General features: G+C 43.1%; 2 protein-coding genes across 3 annotated transcripts in view; one reads left to right on the forward strand and one right to left on the reverse strand.

Annotated features, from left to right (window-relative positions):
* On the reverse strand, nt 1-10,167 carry LOC102064151 (fructose-bisphosphate aldolase B). Of its 2 annotated transcripts, none has more exons than XM_005495391.4 (9): nt 10,007-10,167; nt 3,387-3,508; nt 2,905-3,116; nt 2,328-2,382; nt 2,015-2,175; nt 1,722-1,805; nt 1,074-1,248; nt 736-935; nt 1-512 (listed from the first exon to the last, which is right to left on the reverse strand). In XM_005495391.4, the coding sequence occupies exons 2-9, from the start codon at nt 3,496-3,498 to the stop codon at nt 417-419; spliced, it is 1,095 nt and encodes a 364-aa protein (XP_005495448.1). In that variant the 5' UTR covers nt 3,499-3,508; nt 10,007-10,167; the 3' UTR covers nt 1-416. The 2 variants fall into 2 exon arrangements, with proteins under 2 accessions (XP_005495448.1, XP_074389462.1); XM_074533361.1 differs by having other exon boundaries at nt 3,387-3,524; nt 10,007-10,146.
* Nucleotides 10,168-16,289: 6,122 nt separating this feature from the next.
* The window catches only part of RNF20 (ring finger protein 20), a 40,764-nt gene continuing 39,792 nt past the window's right edge, over nt 16,290-17,261 (forward strand). The window contains exon 1 of the mRNA XM_074533348.1: nt 16,290-16,428. The gene's annotated coding sequence lies outside the window, so the exon portion shown is untranslated. The remainder of the gene's footprint in view (nt 16,429-17,261) is intronic.

The following is a 17,261-nucleotide window of genomic DNA, read 5'->3' on the forward strand; positions in this document are numbered from 1 at the left end:
TTAGTTTTCAATTACTGTTTTATTGACATGATTGAATAGACAGTCAGGTTTTGTAATTCAGGATTGTGGCTGCTAAATGTGGTAATGGGCAAGGATAGCTATTTGAATTGCTAGAGAACTACTGAATCTGCCTGCTGTTCCAGGGGCTGAGTTTCAGACTGAGGGGAGGGTGGGTTCATGATTCATTGGCAGCTGTTGTTTGTTGTTTGGAAAAAATTCCCTTTCCTTAGAATGTGCAAATGAAAAAAGAATATCCCCTTGCTAAATTGTGGGAGTGAAGGGTGGAGAGGAAGCTAAGCCATTCTATCTCCAGTTTGGTGTAGGGTAAGGGAAATTAGATTTCTATGTTTTTCTTTCATTTCTGAACATCTTCCACTGTGTGAGAAGGGACAGGAGGAAGGAAGGTTCCTGCTGTTTCAGTAGGTGTAGCTGGCAGTGAACAGTGACTGCATGGCAGCTGCGTCGTTCTTCCCAGACTGGACATACTGCCCCCTGCAAGCCAAACTGTTAATCTGAAAAAGAAGAAGAAAAAAAAATGAGGAGGAAACAATCAGCATGGAAGGCAGATATGTGAAGAACAACCAGCAGGAGTAAGCAAGGCACAAATAACAGAGCAGTGCCCCTGCTGAACATGAAGTGCCAGGAGGGGTGGGATCAAGAGCAGCCCTAGGAAGGTGACAACATGTGTCCCTTCATGGTGACAGCTCTCCTCTCTGCTCAGGGGAAGCCTCGTACCTGTGCCCGCTTGCGGAAGGCCTCTTGAGCAGCCTTCTTGTTCTCGTTTTTGCCCAACCATGCAGCCAGGGCAGAGGCTTGCAGGGCTCTCCCGTAGGAAAAGGTCAGTTTCCAAGGCTTAGGCAGAGGGCACTGATTCATGGCATTCAGGTTGAGAGAAGCCTCCTCTTCACTTTGACCTCCAGACAGGAAGCAGATTCCTGCAAGAAAGAGGTTTAGAGGCTTAGAAATAGTGTTCCAGTCACCTCAATCCCTGGTCTTTACTTGCCACAGGAGCAGGTGTGTCAGAGGTAGGAGAGAGAGTGAGAATGCAGAGGTAGGAATGAATCAGGAATCACCAGGAACAGCAGCAGGAACAGTGCGAAGGAGAGTAGTGACAGTTGCTATGGCTACATCCTGAGGGGTGTACTTCTTGGAGCAGGAATGCCCAGCCGTCACCATGTTGGGTTTCAGCAGTGTCCCCTCCAGGTACACGTGATGATCATTCAAAGCCTTGTAGACAGCAGCCAGAACCTGAAAACAGGAGGATTGCATTCAGACCTCTGCTCAGATCTTCACCTCAGGCTGCTGTGGAAAGACAGCTTATTCTTTGGTGCTGTAGCAAGATTGAATTGAATTTTGCTTTCTCATGAAATTTATTTCTGGGGTTGCCGTTGTGGACACCTCACTGCTTTTGAGATGACCATGATACAACTTTTCATATTTAAGGGATTTGTCCTTGCTGAAATTGAGGTAATTTGGTTTGGTCCTGATACATCTTTTTGAGATTGAGAATGCTTATTGTCATTGAAGTGAAAATCCAAAAGCATGGAAAACACTCTTGGATTTCCCATTTGTTTGTTATGTGCCTAGGAGCGGCTCATTTTTGTGATGCAGTTATGAAGGACATTTTTGGTCAAATCTCTTTGAGATCTGTGAGTACAAACTGCGCAAAGTTTAGCTGCAGGTTTGTGAGAGAGAGCACAGAGGGAGGAATCTCTTCTTACCTTCTCTGTGACATACTGACAGCGCTGGAGATCATGGTCTCCATCAGGCAGGATTTCTGGCTCCACGATGGGTACCAAGCCATGCTGGGAAACAAAAGACAGGGAATTCTTTAGGGCTGTGGAAGTAAAACTCTTCTTGTTGCTTGTCCTGACTTCGGTGCTATTCCTTCCTGCTGTGCTGGCCTTCCTCCTTGTCTTTCCCAAAACCCTCACAGAGCTCCCTGGTATATTGTCACAGGGAACAGGGAGAAGGGCCAGCAGCATCTCAGGAAAGGTTGCGGGAGGGGAGGTACCTGCTGGCAGATGCTGGCATAGCGTGCCAAGGTGTTGGCATTCTCCTGGATGGCGAGTTGAGAGGGTGTTGTGCTGGTGATCTTCAGCACTGCACGCCACTTGGCAAAGTCAGCACCATCTTTCTTGTACTGGGCACAGCGCTCAGCCAGCCCGTCCAGCCCTGCAGAGGGAGAGTGATGATTCAGTGAGAGCTGCTCCTCAGCACAGAGCTCTGGAGAGTACTGTGACTCCAGCCAAGGCCGTGTCTCAGGTGAGTCACCCTGTGGCTTTGCTGCCACGGCCATAGCTTAGGCTCCTTAGATCTCTCCTTACCTTGGATGGTGGTTTCTCCATTTGTTCCTGCTAGAGGTGCTGTGCCTTTATCCAGCTGAAGGTCAGAAAAACAGGAAGGGTTAGGAGAGATGAGAATTGGTCTAATTCTTACCCATGTCTAGTCTGCCTTTGAAGGAGGACTGTTACTAATGTGTGGACCTTAACGTGCTCAGGGTGCAAAGGAAGGAAATGTTGGAGCAAAGGGGAAGAAAAAGGAATGAACTGGGTAAAAGGAGGGTCATTGTGTATATAGATGTCTGCAGGGAATGGCTCAACAACTCTGTGAGATATGGAAAGAATTAGGTTTAGGTTACTGCATGGAGACACTTATTTGCAGTGAATGCGGAGTAGATGGCAGTTGATGTTTGGAAAGTTCCAGCATCTAGTGCAAATGTGCCTCTAGTTAGTTGCACAAAAGCAATGCAGAGAATTTTAAAACCAAGGACAGAAATGGGGGGAGGGAGAGGAGAGGGGAGGGGGAGCAGTGTTATTTAGGATACAGTGCAGCCCCAAATATAATTTTCTCTGGCGATGGGATTTGGATTATGCTGCCAGCCTGGCACATACAGATACTCACCTTAATTCCCACCACAATGCCTTTTTCCTTGATAAGTGCTGGGAATGGCTTCCCACTGCTGTCTTTCTGATAGAGGGTCTCATGGAAAAGGATCACTCCCCCAATGCTCTGGTTGATGGAAGTGTCCGAAGAGAAGAGGACCTCTCTAAAAGCTCGGCGGTTCTCCTCTGTGTTCTCCACATTGATCCGCTGCAGCCTGTTCCCCATGGTGCCTGGTGAGGTGGGCAAAGAGGTTCTAGGCTTGGCTGGCCTCCTGGTCCCAATAAGTAGTAATGAACTGGGGCTTCAGTTCAGAACTTCCCTTCTCAACCCACACTTTGTAAGCTTTTGTTGTTACAGGTGCAGCCCTGCCCGGCTGAATTGTTCTGCTCAGACAAGTTTCACAGTGTTTTTCATCTACTCCACTGATTTCAAATGGGAAGCAAAACTAAAAGGAAAAAACCGTCTTGCATACTGCTAACTGATTGGTGTCCAGAACTTACCCACTGATTCATCTGCAGCTAGGATCCCCTTTCCTGAAGCCACAATCCGCTGAGCAATGTCTGCAAGAGCTTTTTTTTGCTCTGGAGACAGCGCTGGGAACTGGTGGGTCATCTTGACTTATCTGTGGGAGAGAATTACTGTTACAAGTAATTGCAAGTAATTCTGGGGGAGACTGTGAACCAGTGACACCACTCAGGTGTTTCCTCTGCAGGGCTCTTGGTGCTTGTCTGGTCCATGTTATCATAGACAACATGACCAGAAATCCATTCCAGTTCTTCTAGGCTTAGTGTGTCTGGAAAAACCCTAAAGAAATGCAGGAGACACATCCTGCCACATCATTCTAGAACCAGAGTGGGAAAGACTGCATTTTACCTGGATTTGCTCAGAAAATAAAGGAAGGTCAGTCTGTCATAAAAACATGCACTAAGTGACAAGTAAGCAAATTGCTGACTCTGCATACTTTTTGGTTCCTGTCAGTAGAATGCCAGTTATTCCATTGCTTACCTTTCCATATTTCCTAACACTGCTCCTCTTCTATTTCCTGCCTCTGTTGGCAGTATTTCCTGCTGTGTCTGGGTGATGTTCCATCCCTAATCTTTTGCCTGGGTTTGTAATTCTCCTCCCTATGGCTGCTTTCAGAACTGCAGTGCCTTGCTTCCTCTGCAAAAGATTTGGGGCCTTAGGAGAATTCACCCCTCAGTTCTATCGTTTTAGCTGTGGTAGAGGATTACCAGCTGCAACTGCCCAGCACCTGAAATCTGGGTTCTGTCTTGATATGACAAAATTCTTGGTCTTATTAAAGTTAAATTACAGTTTCTTTGATCATTTCAATAGTCAAAGTTACTTTTCTGAGTGTATAGGCCTGTAAGTCTGAAACAGAAAAACTCCCTTCAGTTTGTCATATGTGATAGCTAAAGCAACACCTCTGTTTTTATTAATGGGTGATAAATCCAGAAGACACTTGATTAAAAACAACATGAAAGATCTCAAATATCACATTTTCCTTCAAAAGAGCAGGCCTCTGGACAGTGTTTGCGTTTTCTATTCCCAAACTCTGGCTGAGAGAGGAGTGAGAACATGCTATTTCCCATTTCATCAGAGATTGCCAGAAAATATTTTTCCCTATATAGGCATGTAGGCAGCCAAGTCCAACTTCTTATTTCCCTGGACACACATGCTGTGTTGCCAGGGAATCCTTGTCTTATCCTTCCTGCTGAAGGGCACTATGGGGAGAAACAATGGAGAGTCTGTCTGCTACTCATGATAGGGTACAGAGTTCTGAATTGCATGTCAAATGGTGCCAAAATTTTCTGGCAACGATGCCATCAGAGTATGGTAACAGCTGTAAATTCATGTCCCTGATTTATAGCTGAAGGTACTTTGGTACTGGTAATGTTATCCTGCAAGATTCAAGTGGCCAGCACAGACCAGTCAGATGCAAGTCTGCTTTGCCTCTTTGCCAGCTGAGCCTGGAAATTTTCACGTGCAGCTTAGCACAGAGTGAGTCATTTTAGGTTTAGAGGGAAGATGAAGGAGTGCAGGATCAAGACTTAGTCAAATTAGAGAGAGCTCCCTGCTTTTCAAAGGGCTGAAATGCCTTCTTGCTGTGGTCCTGGTGAAACAGGCTTAGCTGAGCTCCTCTCTCTGTCTGTCAGCCTATGGCCAGAGCTCTGGGAACCATCCCTTTACTGTGGTGGTCACAGCTCCATCACTCCCAGCTCTTGGCCTTTTCAGCTCACCCAGAAGAATTTGAAAATCTATGGTTTATGCTGCACAATATGCTGCATAAGCTACTTCAATTCACCTACAACTCTCCTTATCCCTCACCTGCTTTCTGTGTTGGATTTGTCTTTAAAGAGGAAACTGGCTTGTTATTGTGATTACTGTAATAATAGTTTGGTGATGAGCACCTCAGTTAAAACCACACCACTGTTAAATAAGTCATTATGCAAAATTATAAGGAATCACTCCAGTAGTTTAGAGCCTCTGTGGAGGAGACTGGGAAATTGTGCTCTGGCAAAAATATGATCTTGTCCAAGGTCAGAGCTGATGAACTGCTAAATCAGGGGTGGGATTTTAGAGTTGTAGTTTGGACCTGGGCTACAGCACCAGGAGGTGTATCCAGGTAACGTTGAATTCAGCTGGCTGGACTGCAGGATCACCAGTTGCTCCAGTCGTGTTATGATGGGTACACTTTCTTTCCAGCAATGCAATAAACAATGAGAACAATGTCTGCTCTATCTTACTTGTTCCCAGTGTTTGCCTAAAGATAACAAGGAGACACTTATCACTCAAAACCAGCCTGCAAGGCAAATTTTCAAAATACGGAAAGATGAGTTTTCAGTGAATAATGCTGTTCCAAGTGAAAACTCTGAGAGACTGAAATAACAAAGTGTGGTTTCAGAATGAAGAATTGGAAGACAGCAAATTAGTTCCAATTTCTATGCAAGTATCATGCTGAGTGTGAAGGAGCAGGTGGAGATTTGCCCAAAGTGTCTCCAAAATTATCTTCAGGGCCATGGTAAGTGGTTCCCAGCTACTCTGCTGAACTATAAGGATGAATAAAAGGCTAGTGTTTCTAGCTGAAATGGTGAAGAAATGAGGGCAAAAGAACAATTGTAAACCTTATAATAGCTCAAAGGTGCAGAATGTTCTAGTACCCTTGATTTAGGATTTTATTTTTCTGTGATTCTTTCATGAGAATAATAATTTCTGAGAATCTTCATGTCTGCATTCAGAAAGGATGTCTTGCTGCAAAGTCCTGCTCTGAGCAGGGGAACAGGCAGAAGGGGAGTGGAGAACCCTTACACTCCAGTAACATTTCATGAAGCCAAACCAAGGCTTTACTGATAAAGAGTAAGCTCCCAGCACATCCATTAAAGCATTAATTTTGCCATCCTTATATCCCCTCAAAGAGCTGGATTTGTCACTGCACAAGTCCTGAGAAAAAACAGTTTTGCCCAGGCTGCCAGAGCTGCAAAGCTCAGTTTAGTCTTCCAAGAACAAAACCTATTTGTCTTTATCTGATTTATCTGTTTAAATTGACAACTTTTCCGGGAAGAAAAAGGTTCTTATGAATTGTGATCTCAGTAACAGTACCTGGGAGTTCTCTCACCACTAAGGTGTTTCAAGCAGCTTTATTTTTATTTACCCATTTTAGACTGTGGGCTAAGTGTCATAAGCTCAAGTGATTTCACATCTTTTGAAAAACATATATTTTACATTATATGAATGCAACACAGACTCTTTGTAGTATCTGCTTAAATTTTTTTTTAAAGTAGAATTATAAAAGAACCTCAAAAGAATAAAACTGCTCAACCTTGCCAGTTTTGTAGCTACCTGAAGTGCTTATCAGGCTTCAATAGCTCCTTAAGCAAACAAATTTATTGTTCAGCCCCCATCCTCTGGCCAGCAGGAGGTGGGGGTGTGGGAGCAGGGGACAGCACAGTTATAAAAGTAAATATTGTAATGCTGAAATCTTGGGTTTCTCTCAGCTACCATAAGAAAGAAGGCCTGAGGGGAAATGCGTGATGGCAGCCCAAGCACTTGATCCTATTAATATTAATAGTGAGAACCAAAGAGCAGAGTGAAGATGAATAGCAGAAGGAACAATGTTACATTTTGCTTCCAATAATCTTAGAAACTTCAATAAATCGTTGGCATTTTTTCTTTTCAAGAACCTCCTTTGAGTGGTATCTTCTAATCTTACATAAAATGTCACCTGAGTCCCAGTTTGCAGATGTGAAAAGACTGGGTCAGAATCTCTGAAGTTTTTCTCTTGGGTCTCTGCATTGCCTTCTTTTATAAAACTAGTTCCAAAAGTGCAGGTCCAAAGTTTTAGACTACAGCTTGTATCCCACACATGTAGCTTTTTCCTATTCAATTACTAGTAAACAGATCCCTTCAGCATCATCTCTGACAGTCAGCAATACAAACTCTGCACACAAGAAAATTGCTTTCAAAGAACAGGGTTTGAAGAAGAAGCAGCTGAATATATAAACAGATAAATACAGTTGGTAGAGACAATGAAAAGTATTCAATAATTTAACCTATCACATGTAGGCACAGTGTTGGCCTGACTGAATGTACTTCTCTTTTACAGTTGTAGGCTTAGAGGAGACAGACACACAATGACTTAGGGACCTTACATTTTCACTGCAGTGAATATCTGTGGTTACTGACCTCACTTCTCTGTGAGAAGCTCCATTAAATAAGTCTGGTTCCTTAGGCATGAGGAAAACTGGGGGGTGTGAATGCCTGGGCAAGCTCGGGCACATCCTGCTGACAGAGCACATTCTTATCTAGGTAGCAGAAGACACACAGCTGGCAGGACTACTTGATAGGTCTGATTGATGGGCAGCCACCCAGAGGAGCCTGGCCATGGGGGTGGGAAGAGGCCAAAAGGAGCAGAGAGACAAATGCCCAGACATTGCCTGGGGTGCAGAGTCCTGGCAGCCATTCCCCCAGGACTAGTGGGATGAGAGAACAGCTCTTTGGAGATGGTCTAAGGCCCTGTCAGCAGCGAGCTGAACAGGGCCAGCAGCACAGGCCCAAGCATCCTGTGTGAGCAGGGGTCTGGCCTGGAGAGCCAGGGGAGGAGACAGGTCATCCCCCTTTGCTCAGCACTCCATAGTTAACACCTGAGTACTGCATCAAGTGTTGGGCCCCTGCAGAACAGGATAAACACTGACAGACTGAAGTTAGTTCAGCAGATGCCACTGAGAAGGTCAGTGGCTGTGGCACTTGCTCTGTGAGGAGAAGTCAGCAGAGTGGGATCTAGTTCAGCCTCAAGCAGCGATGGCTCCAGGGGCACCTCTCAGCAGTGCTCAGTACCTACAGAGTGTGATTGAAGAGGCAGAGCTGGGCTTTTCAAAGCAGCTGTGATGGGACAGGGAGAGACAACAGGCACAAACTGTAACTAAAAAGATTGAGACTGTATGTGGAGATTTTTTTTTTCACTGTTAGGACAGCCAAGCAATATGACAGATTGACAAAAAAGGCTGCATCCATCCTTGCAGGTTGCCAAGACCCACCGGAATAAAGACCTGAGCACCTTGGTCTGACCTCATGTCTAACCCTGCTTTGGGCAAGGAGTGCTTGGACTACAGACTTCCTGTGTCCCTTTCAGCCTGAATTACCCGGTGACTCTTTGTGAGTACCTATTTTGAGGAGTCAAGGTGGAAGTGGTGCCTCTTCATATCTGTGAAGGAGCTCTCAGGAAAGAACAGAATGTTTTTTTCATCATCTTTGCACTGAGATAAAGGTTTTGGGTTAGCAAAATGTTTCATTTCTGGATTCTGAGAAGTCTCAAGGGTATGGGAAAAAAAGATATTCAGACTTCTGTCACCTAGAAAAAGAGGCAGATGATTTTGACTGACATGCTAATGTCACCATCTCCATCAGTCCTTTGGGGTAAATTGCTTGGTTGTTTTTTGCTCTCTGAGTTTTTTTTACCATCCTCATGGTCTGTCTAGAGACCTTGATTCAACCTGCTGTTGCAGGAGGAACTGCAGATCTGAAGTTCCCTGTGCTGATTCCTGTGTTAGCCTCAGATCTATACTCAAGCCCAGAACAAATGTATCCCTATTTCATTTCCCTAGCAACTATGAAAGGAGGTTATGTTCAAAGACCTGTCCTCTGCCGTCAGTGCAGAGCACTCAGAATGGCTAGATTTGGCTAAGGAGGCAAGAAGATTGTTGCTTGGAAGCAACAGTCTTCTTGCCACCTTATTATTTTAATTATAAAATTATTAGGGAGAAGATACTTCTCTTTCAGGGCTGGACTTTTCTCAGAAAAGGTAAAAAATTGCTTTTAGACTTGCATGAGAATTCAAGTCTTGTATTGCCAGCAGGGGAGGCTGTGGGAAGTAGTGGTGAGAGTCTCAAGCGGACTAAATAGTTTTGGGTAAGCACATGGGACAGTTGAATAAGTGATAGAGGATCACAGATTCAGTGAGGATTTGAGTTTGTCAAGCAGTTTCCTGAAGCTGGCTGTTCACAGCTTGAAAGATTACAGCATACAGATGCAAGAACAGGCTTTGTTTTCCTGCACTGCATCTTATACCTCCTTGCCAAATAAACTTATCATAAGAGGCTGCACAACAAACACACATAATTGCACTTCTGTCAGCACTGATGTCGGTCAGGACCAGCTGCCTTCTCCAGTCATTCTCTGTTCTCCTTGCAAAACAGAAATTCATGTACACCACAAGCAAAAACAAACACAAAAAAAGCAACAGAAAGCAATGCAGGTATGTTATTGCTCTACAAAGCAACAGAAAGCAATGTGAGTGTGTTATTGCTCTAGTCCCCTTAGGCAGAGGATTCACTCACTCACTCACTCACTCACTCACTCACTCACTCACTCACTCACTCACTCACTCCAGGAGTTCTGAGTGACTAAACTAAGTAAGAAAGCCAATGTTAGCAGCAGAAGGATCACTTTAGAAAACCACTGCAGAATGCTGAGTGCTTATTTCTCACAAGCTGTTCCTGAAACAAAAAAAAATTAAAACAAAACCAAGAACAACTTCCAAGCCCACTGTAGATAAACATATCAGGACTTAGCTGCTGATATATGTACCAGCTTTACAGTCTAGAAATTAAATTATTATACTTACTTGTTTGTGGGCAGTGTCTCTGCTGCTACAAGCTTCTGGTGAGGTGTTTGCAGGCAAAGAGACCCAGTCCTTCTAATCACTAACTTTTATAAAATTCTTGGTGGGGCTTTTTTTTTTTTCTCCCCTCCACTCCTTCGTTGTCCCTCCTCCCCCACAAGCTGTTGGGGGACGTGTCACTGCTCAAGGCTGGTCGCTGGCTATCAGACCACCACCACACACCTCCAATGGGACCTGGTCGTGCTCCTGCTGTTCCTCCCCTTTCCCCTCCCCTGTATATATAAAGCCATTCATGCAGTAAAACTGAGATGCTTTACAGTTATTTCAAATTATTCCTCCTCTTTCTAAAACAGACCAAAAAGAACTACAAGAGAAACCAAGGAAATTTCTTACAGGTATCTTGGGCACAGCTTTATCATTTAGGGTTAGATCTTCTGAAAGCTTATACTTAGGAAACTGCAGGAAGAAAGAGCAGAAAACAAAATGCAGAAACAATTCAACAGATCCCTAACTGGCATGAGCTGGTATCATTTTAGTGGCTTCCTAAGTGTTGACATTGCTTTTCCTTACTGGAAAGTCTTGCATGGAACCATATGTTCTTTTTCCAGGTGGTATATGGAAAGGCAAAATGTGATGCTACAGTATCAGGTTTAATGATAAAGTTTAATGCAACTTCTGATTTTCTCTAACACAGTGTACTTGTGAAATTAATGATTGTCAGACTGCATATGCCCACATTGAGGTTCACAGCTGCAAGCCACATTTTCCCCCCTAATCCCACTGAGATGCCCACCCATATTGCAGTGACGTGAAAACTTCTCTGTTGCTTAGCAGATTTTTTTAGTGAAAAATACTGATGATATATAAATGGTGTATCAGCATTGCAGTTTTTATGAATCCACATTACAATCATTCACCAACTCAAGGCCTATAGGCTTGATTATTTGCTTTAATTTTTTTCTCCCCATCCTGCAGACCAGTACTCCTGAAGGGAAGTATAGCACAAGGACTGCTGGACAAGCGTCATACCCTCAGGAACATCACCCTCTGCAACCTTGGACATTGGCACGTTTTTGCCAGAGAGACCCAGTGTTTGCCTGCAGAATGACGTAGTTTCTCCATTTGTTTGCTGCTGCAGTGACCCTTTGGCCTTTACAAGGTGAGACCCTGATTTCTCTCTCCACAACCCTGTCTTCCTCCTTGAGCCTCTCTTGTGCAGCTGCATGCCGCGGTCAGTGCTTGTAGGAAACCTGAGGAGCCTGCCAGTCAGCAGAGAAACCTCTGAAGGAGCTGACAGTGCAGTCCAGTCAAAGGCCTCGTGCTTCTCTTCCTCTGTTTTCCTCCATGCTGCCCTTCCTGATCCGTGTTTTTTTGCTGAAGGAAGCTGTGGCACATGACATGGACATAAAGCCTTCCCTGCTTTACAGTGTTTGCTTTACATTCCATTTCTCCCATCCTAGCAGAGAGACAAACCCCATGGTGTATTAAAGTTTCTCCACCACAAGAGAAGCATCCTAATATAGAGTAAAAATATTTTTTAATTAAATATCTCATCTAAGACCCTCTTGAGACCAAGAAGGTGCCGTAATGGTGGTCTTCTTCCTCAAAGTCAGAGTTTGAGACCAAGAATGTGCCGTAATGGTGGTCTTCTTCCTCAAAGTCAGAGTTTGAGTCCTGTTCCTGCTTTGGCTAGAAGCTGATATAGGAAGGAAGTTCTTGGAAGTTTTATTCTCAATGTCATCTGTGATATAGCCTCACAGGCTATTAGAGAAAATCTCTGGGAGTTTTGTTGAAAAAAAACAGTGTCACACATTTAGATACAGTTTAAATAATCCCCTGCAGCCCACCTTGCATTCTTAACTCTTCAGAAGTATATAAATATATTTCCAGATAGATAATTGCTGGTGTGTGCCTTTCCAGGCCTTCTAACCATTCAATCCAGCTCTCCAAGCACAGGATTACAGGTCCTCACAGAGATTTTGAGGACACAGGGAAAAAAAGGTGAATATACAAGACACCTATTTTTTTCACTTAATTTAGGAACGAGAGCCCTTTCAGATCAGAAAATGGAATGAAGAATCATAGTAGATGATGTCGCTATAAGGTTGCAGACCCATCACACTGACCACACTGTGCAGAAATAACAGTGATATTAAAATTACACTGGAAAAAAGTACATACTTCCATCACACCTAATCATATTTTGGCGATAACTGTGCCCCTTAAAAATGAGGTTATAGTAGTGTGGTTTCTTAAATAATAATAAGGGGGAAAATCTTGCATCATGAGTGGTATGCAGTGCACTTGCATTTACCAAACAACTAACCTGGCCCAGAAGAAGTACCAAATCACTACCTGCACTAACTATTCCATGCCAAAATTGGTGTATTATCCAAGCTGTAATTCTGTCTCATGGAGGTAGTGTTTGATCGCAGACCTGGCAACTCTCACACCTTTCCAGTGGCCAGGAAGGCTGAGATCCCAGTGGGAGTTCAGTTTCAGAGGCAGAACCATCTCTCCTCTTCAGCCCTGGGGTTCCTCATCTCCCTCAGCCTCTGGCATGGGAAGGAGGACATAGGACAAAGATCCCAGTCAAGGATAAGGATAGGGTGAACAAGAAGGGAGGTCAGTTGCAGTAAAGAACAACCACTCTCCGTTTTTGTATTTTTAAAAATGGTCATGCAGACTATTACAGTGATTGCTGGTACACTTTTTTAGTGAAGAGTATAATGATTTATTAGAGAAAGGAATACTAGCTGGTTTTCAGTTTTGGATGTCTGAGAATTGATTGCTTAAATACATATCTAACTAAATACAGGGGGCAGTTCTGCACATATGGCTTTTTTATGTGTTCATGAAAGAGTTGATGGAAACAGTCTTGCAATATAAAAAGCTCTATAGCTGCGTTTGAAACATCACTGTAAACAAGATGCACAACTGGTTACAAAGCTTAAATGTTCATTGTTGTGCCTTTTATAGCATAGAAATAGAAAGCAGTAGTTAGCTATAAAAGAGATTGCTTAGGGTAAAACACAAGAAATGCCTTACAACATAAGTGAATTTTCTATTTGAATGTCTTGGAGACTTTGCTGGTAACTTCTCATCCGGAATTCCCATATAGAAGTTGATAGAAGTATGCATTTAAAAATATTAAGGACCATTGAAAACTCTATTCACATGTGGCATGGGTTATTACTTATGTATTAATTTGTGGGCATTACATTTTGGAATTTGACAATTTAATTGCTGTCCTTCTTATATCCAGCCTTGCTGTCAAAGGATCTAACAGTTGTGCACTTAAATTTTAGGTGAAGTTCTGATGGATAAAATGTAGTAAAATCAACAGAAAGCGTGTTTTAAAGACAGATAAAAATACTGTAATTGCTTATGATTTTCCAGATTGTGAATTTTACTGTGTTTCTAGCAGTGTAATTCTGATAATGTTTTGCGTTTAACTACTCAAATGACCTCAAATGAGAGAGATAAATTGTAGTACACCTCAGAAATAATGATGAAAAACAAATGGATGAAGCAACTTCAGAGATTATATGGTCACCGCAAGAAAAATTGCAAATATACAGCTTCTCTCTGCGCTTAAGTAAATTAAATAGTACTTTTGGATGTGGTCAAACCTGTAAAATGGATGGAAATGTAATGGAAAAAAACACTGGCAGTTGGAAAGATGTCCAAGAATAATATGCATCCACATGAAAAACACCTGGCTCTGTTGCCCTGTGAGGCTGCTGCCTGCGTGATGGGGTTAAAGTCTAATCTGAGCAGGCTCAAGCAGAGTGGAGTCTGCCTCCTACCCACCTCTCCACACTGTGCTGGATGTTTCCTGTTTTCTGTACTCTGCAGTCTTGCTTAACCATCTCAAAGTCCAGCTTGTTCATCCCTATCTAATCAGAGGTATTGTTTATTAAGTGGTTTGTTTTCCCCAGTCACCTACAGCCCTCACCCCCAGTATGAAGAGCCTGGCTGGTTAACCCCACTGGGAGAAATGACCCTGTATTTTTGGCTCCACAGCAGAGTTTGCAGACAAGTACATCAGGTGGGCTTGGGGGCATTGGGCAGAACAGACCCAAACTACCAAGGAGATTGCACAAGGAAGGGTTTATTTTGTTCTGCATTCTGTGCAACTTCAAGCTGGGCTGCAACAAGCATCATGACCTGGAATGAAAAAAAGGCAAGCACACAACACTCCTGTTATCAAAACACAGATCTTTGCACTAATTTAAATAGTGAGTATAGCAAGCAAGGATACAACTTTAAACTGAGCTGCCTGCAGCAACTTTCCTGGGCTGTGAGAAAAAGCTGTAACAGGACATGAAGGTAAATGCTGTAATGACACTGGTTTCTGTGCCTTTCTGTTGACATTTTGTTTTTAAATAAAGCAAGAAGGCAAACACCTGGGTTCTATAAAGGGAGACATTTAACTGTTTATTACCTGTTTATCTGAGCAGCACATTGTGCCCCAAAAAAGCACAATTAGGTGCTTTTAATGCATGTTAATATTTGCATTGTTTGCAAACCACAGCAGATGTTTGAACTGGATGAGCTTGCTGAAAGGACCATTTGTAGATGTGGTTTCTGTCTAGGAACACTGGACACTGAGGCAGAAATTCGAAGATAAAGTAGACACAGCTGCCCAGAGGCTTAGAAACAGAACAATAAAATGTAACTCATCAACATTTAAAAATCACTGTCATTCCTAGCTTCCTAGCCACCAACATGGCATTCCTAGCTTGCCATGAAGAACAAAGTCATGGGAAGGGACACTGATGTGGCTGACCCTTAGCCTGTAAGCACATGGATAAACTGGCTGATGGGGTGGATTCTGCCAAAGCTGTCAGGACAGATTATCAGTGGATTATGAAGTTACTCCAGAATGGAGGCATGCAGTGAAGACGCACAGACCATGGAGACCTAATTCTCCATGCATTTTTGGCAAGTTTGTGTTTTACTGAAGATTATTCAGAGCCACATGTTGGGCCTTGCCATCTGCTGAATTCAGATATGATGTCTGTAAAGCTGGTGTGAAAATACACAAAATGAAACTCTGACTTTGGGAGAGAAACTGCCAATGCCTTTGTAATTACAACTGTCTGTCACAGAAAATTACCTTTTTTATTTTGTGAAATATGTACCCTCTCTATAGAAAAGTAAGCCAAGGTTAAATTCCAGCACTCAGAGCTCGATTTTACCTCAGGTCCCTGAGGTAAATTAAAATGCCTTGACTTTGATTGGAGAAGGGTCTGAGAAACCGGATCTAATAAGACCTGCTTTGAGTGGGGTTGGATTAAAATTATAACATCTGTGCCAATGCGTGAACATAGGAGTATCTTTCTTTGTCAAATATGGTAAGGAAAGATGAATCAGCCAATCAGGAAAACAGTGGGACACAGAAAGAAGAGACTGTTAATAGGGTCTTTGTAAAATGTTATTTATTTTGTGGAAAGATTTCTTGTAAATAAATTTAACTTAAAAAACCCAAAAAACAAAAACCAACTAATCAAAAACCACCAAAACCAAAAAGAAAAAAAAAATCTCCAAAAAAAACACCCTACCAAACATTTCAGCCTGTATTCAGACAAATTGCTGCTGAAATACCCAATCTGTTGATTCACAGCTCCTCACCACAGGAAGGAAGGCTTTTCTCTCTTCAAATGTAGTGCCTTCTCACTAAGACATTGATGCCTACTGGAGGTAGAAAATCCACTTGGGTTTCTAATCTAGTTGAGACCTGTCAATTTATGCCCTGTGTTCTGCCTGCACCATGCTTATGTTGGACACACTTTGGAAATGAACGTAGTTTTTGCTTAAGTTAATAACTCCCCCTGAACTGTCTTGGACAGTAAAGCCTTGGGTCCTGCTGATGGCCCATCAAGAAAGACTCCTCTTGTGCAAGCAGCAGCTGCTGCCTTGAAGTCTCCAAATTATTGGGAACAAACAAACACCCAAGCAAATCCACACTCTTTGTTTCAAAAATAGTCACTAAGCTTGATTTAAAGTGAAGGAAACCAAGCTCTTAAGGCCACATTTCCGGGAGCTAATACCATGCTTTGAACTTCTGTAGTCCGAGATGGGGCAGCTCAGCTCCACTCCCCTCAGAGAAAAGAGAGGGAAAAGGCTTTTGGGTGTTTGAATACTGCATTTTTAGCCTGAACTGCAGAACAAAATCCAACAGGAATTAAGAATTCACAGTAGCTTCCCATTCTCTGTTCTGACTTCTCTGACTTCTAATTTCTAGTAAAACATGCAGCACAGAAAAGAGAAACAAGACTCAATCTACTTCTGGGAGATTGGAAGGCAGCCGCAGGAGCCTTTCCTGGGATGCCCCATTGGCAGGCTGGGCACTGTGCAAGTACCTGAGTAACTCAGAACAGCTTCCTGAGGCTCAGCAAAGCAGCACCTCTGTTGTGAAGGTGAGTTGTGCACTTTAGGAAATTGTCCCAGAAGGACATAAAGAATTTCTTAACCTGCTTCTTGCACAAAGAAGTTTCTTCTCAGCTGGTTTATCTGAAACTCTCACACTGGCAAGTTCAAGCCCTGAGACCTCTGCACATTGTGTGGTCTCGCAGTCAAATTCTGTCACCTCTTATACCATGAAAATTGTCTTCTGGTTTAGAAGGGATGCCTCAAATTCATGTTCTTAATTTCCAGCTACGAGACTCAGTGAAATTATTGACCTCTCTTGGACTTTTGAAACGTCAAATTAAGTACTACTGGACAAACAGGAAAATAACTTTGAGACAAATGGATAAATCATTTCCTCAACAAAACATTTATTAACTGGATACAGCTTCTTTCTTGCTTGCTTGCTTGCTTGCTTTCCCCTCTTCCTATTTCCATTTTCTGTCCCATTTCTTGCTGTGAGATTTTCTTTGCAAGAATGAATATGAGTGGAAAGAACAGAGCACTGTCCTGGATTTTTACAGTACAAGGACATAAAAGAGAGAAGAGCAAGCACTGAAACATTCACAGCTGAAGATACAGTTGTATGTGCAGGCACTTGGTGGAATAAATACACAGTGACACTCAAATCCTGACATCCAAACCCCACTGCAGTGAAGCCAGAGGAGAGATTTGCCCACCTGCCACTGTGTGACTACCCTGGCATCTCCAGGGCTTCCAGTGGCTGGGAACAAAATGTGGTTTTGCCTGTGCCATTTTCCTGGTGTCTTCTGCCAGAAGGCCTAAAGGCCAGGCCTTTGGAATGGCATGGAACCCACAGGCAGTTTTTACTCACTCTAATTTC

This window comes from Zonotrichia albicollis, chromosome Z (genome assembly GCF_047830755.1).
Source record: "Zonotrichia albicollis isolate bZonAlb1 chromosome Z, bZonAlb1.hap1, whole genome shotgun sequence".
Classification (NCBI taxonomy): domain Eukaryota; kingdom Metazoa; phylum Chordata; class Aves; order Passeriformes; family Passerellidae; genus Zonotrichia; species Zonotrichia albicollis.

Bases quoted from the DNA above. Each gene is read 5' to 3' on its own strand.
- LOC102064151 (XM_005495391.4), bottom strand. From the start codon at position 3,498: ATGACCCACCAGTTCCCAGCGCTGTCTCCAGAGCAAAAAAAAGCTCTT. The intron at 2,383-2,904 runs GTGAGTATCTGT...TCTGACCTTCAG, and splicing joins GCATTGTGGTGGGAATTAAG to CTGGATAAAGGCACAGCACC. The intron at 2,176-2,327 runs GTAAGGAGAGAT...CTCCCTCTGCAG, and splicing joins TGGAGAAACCACCATCCAAG to GGCTGGACGGGCTGGCTGAG.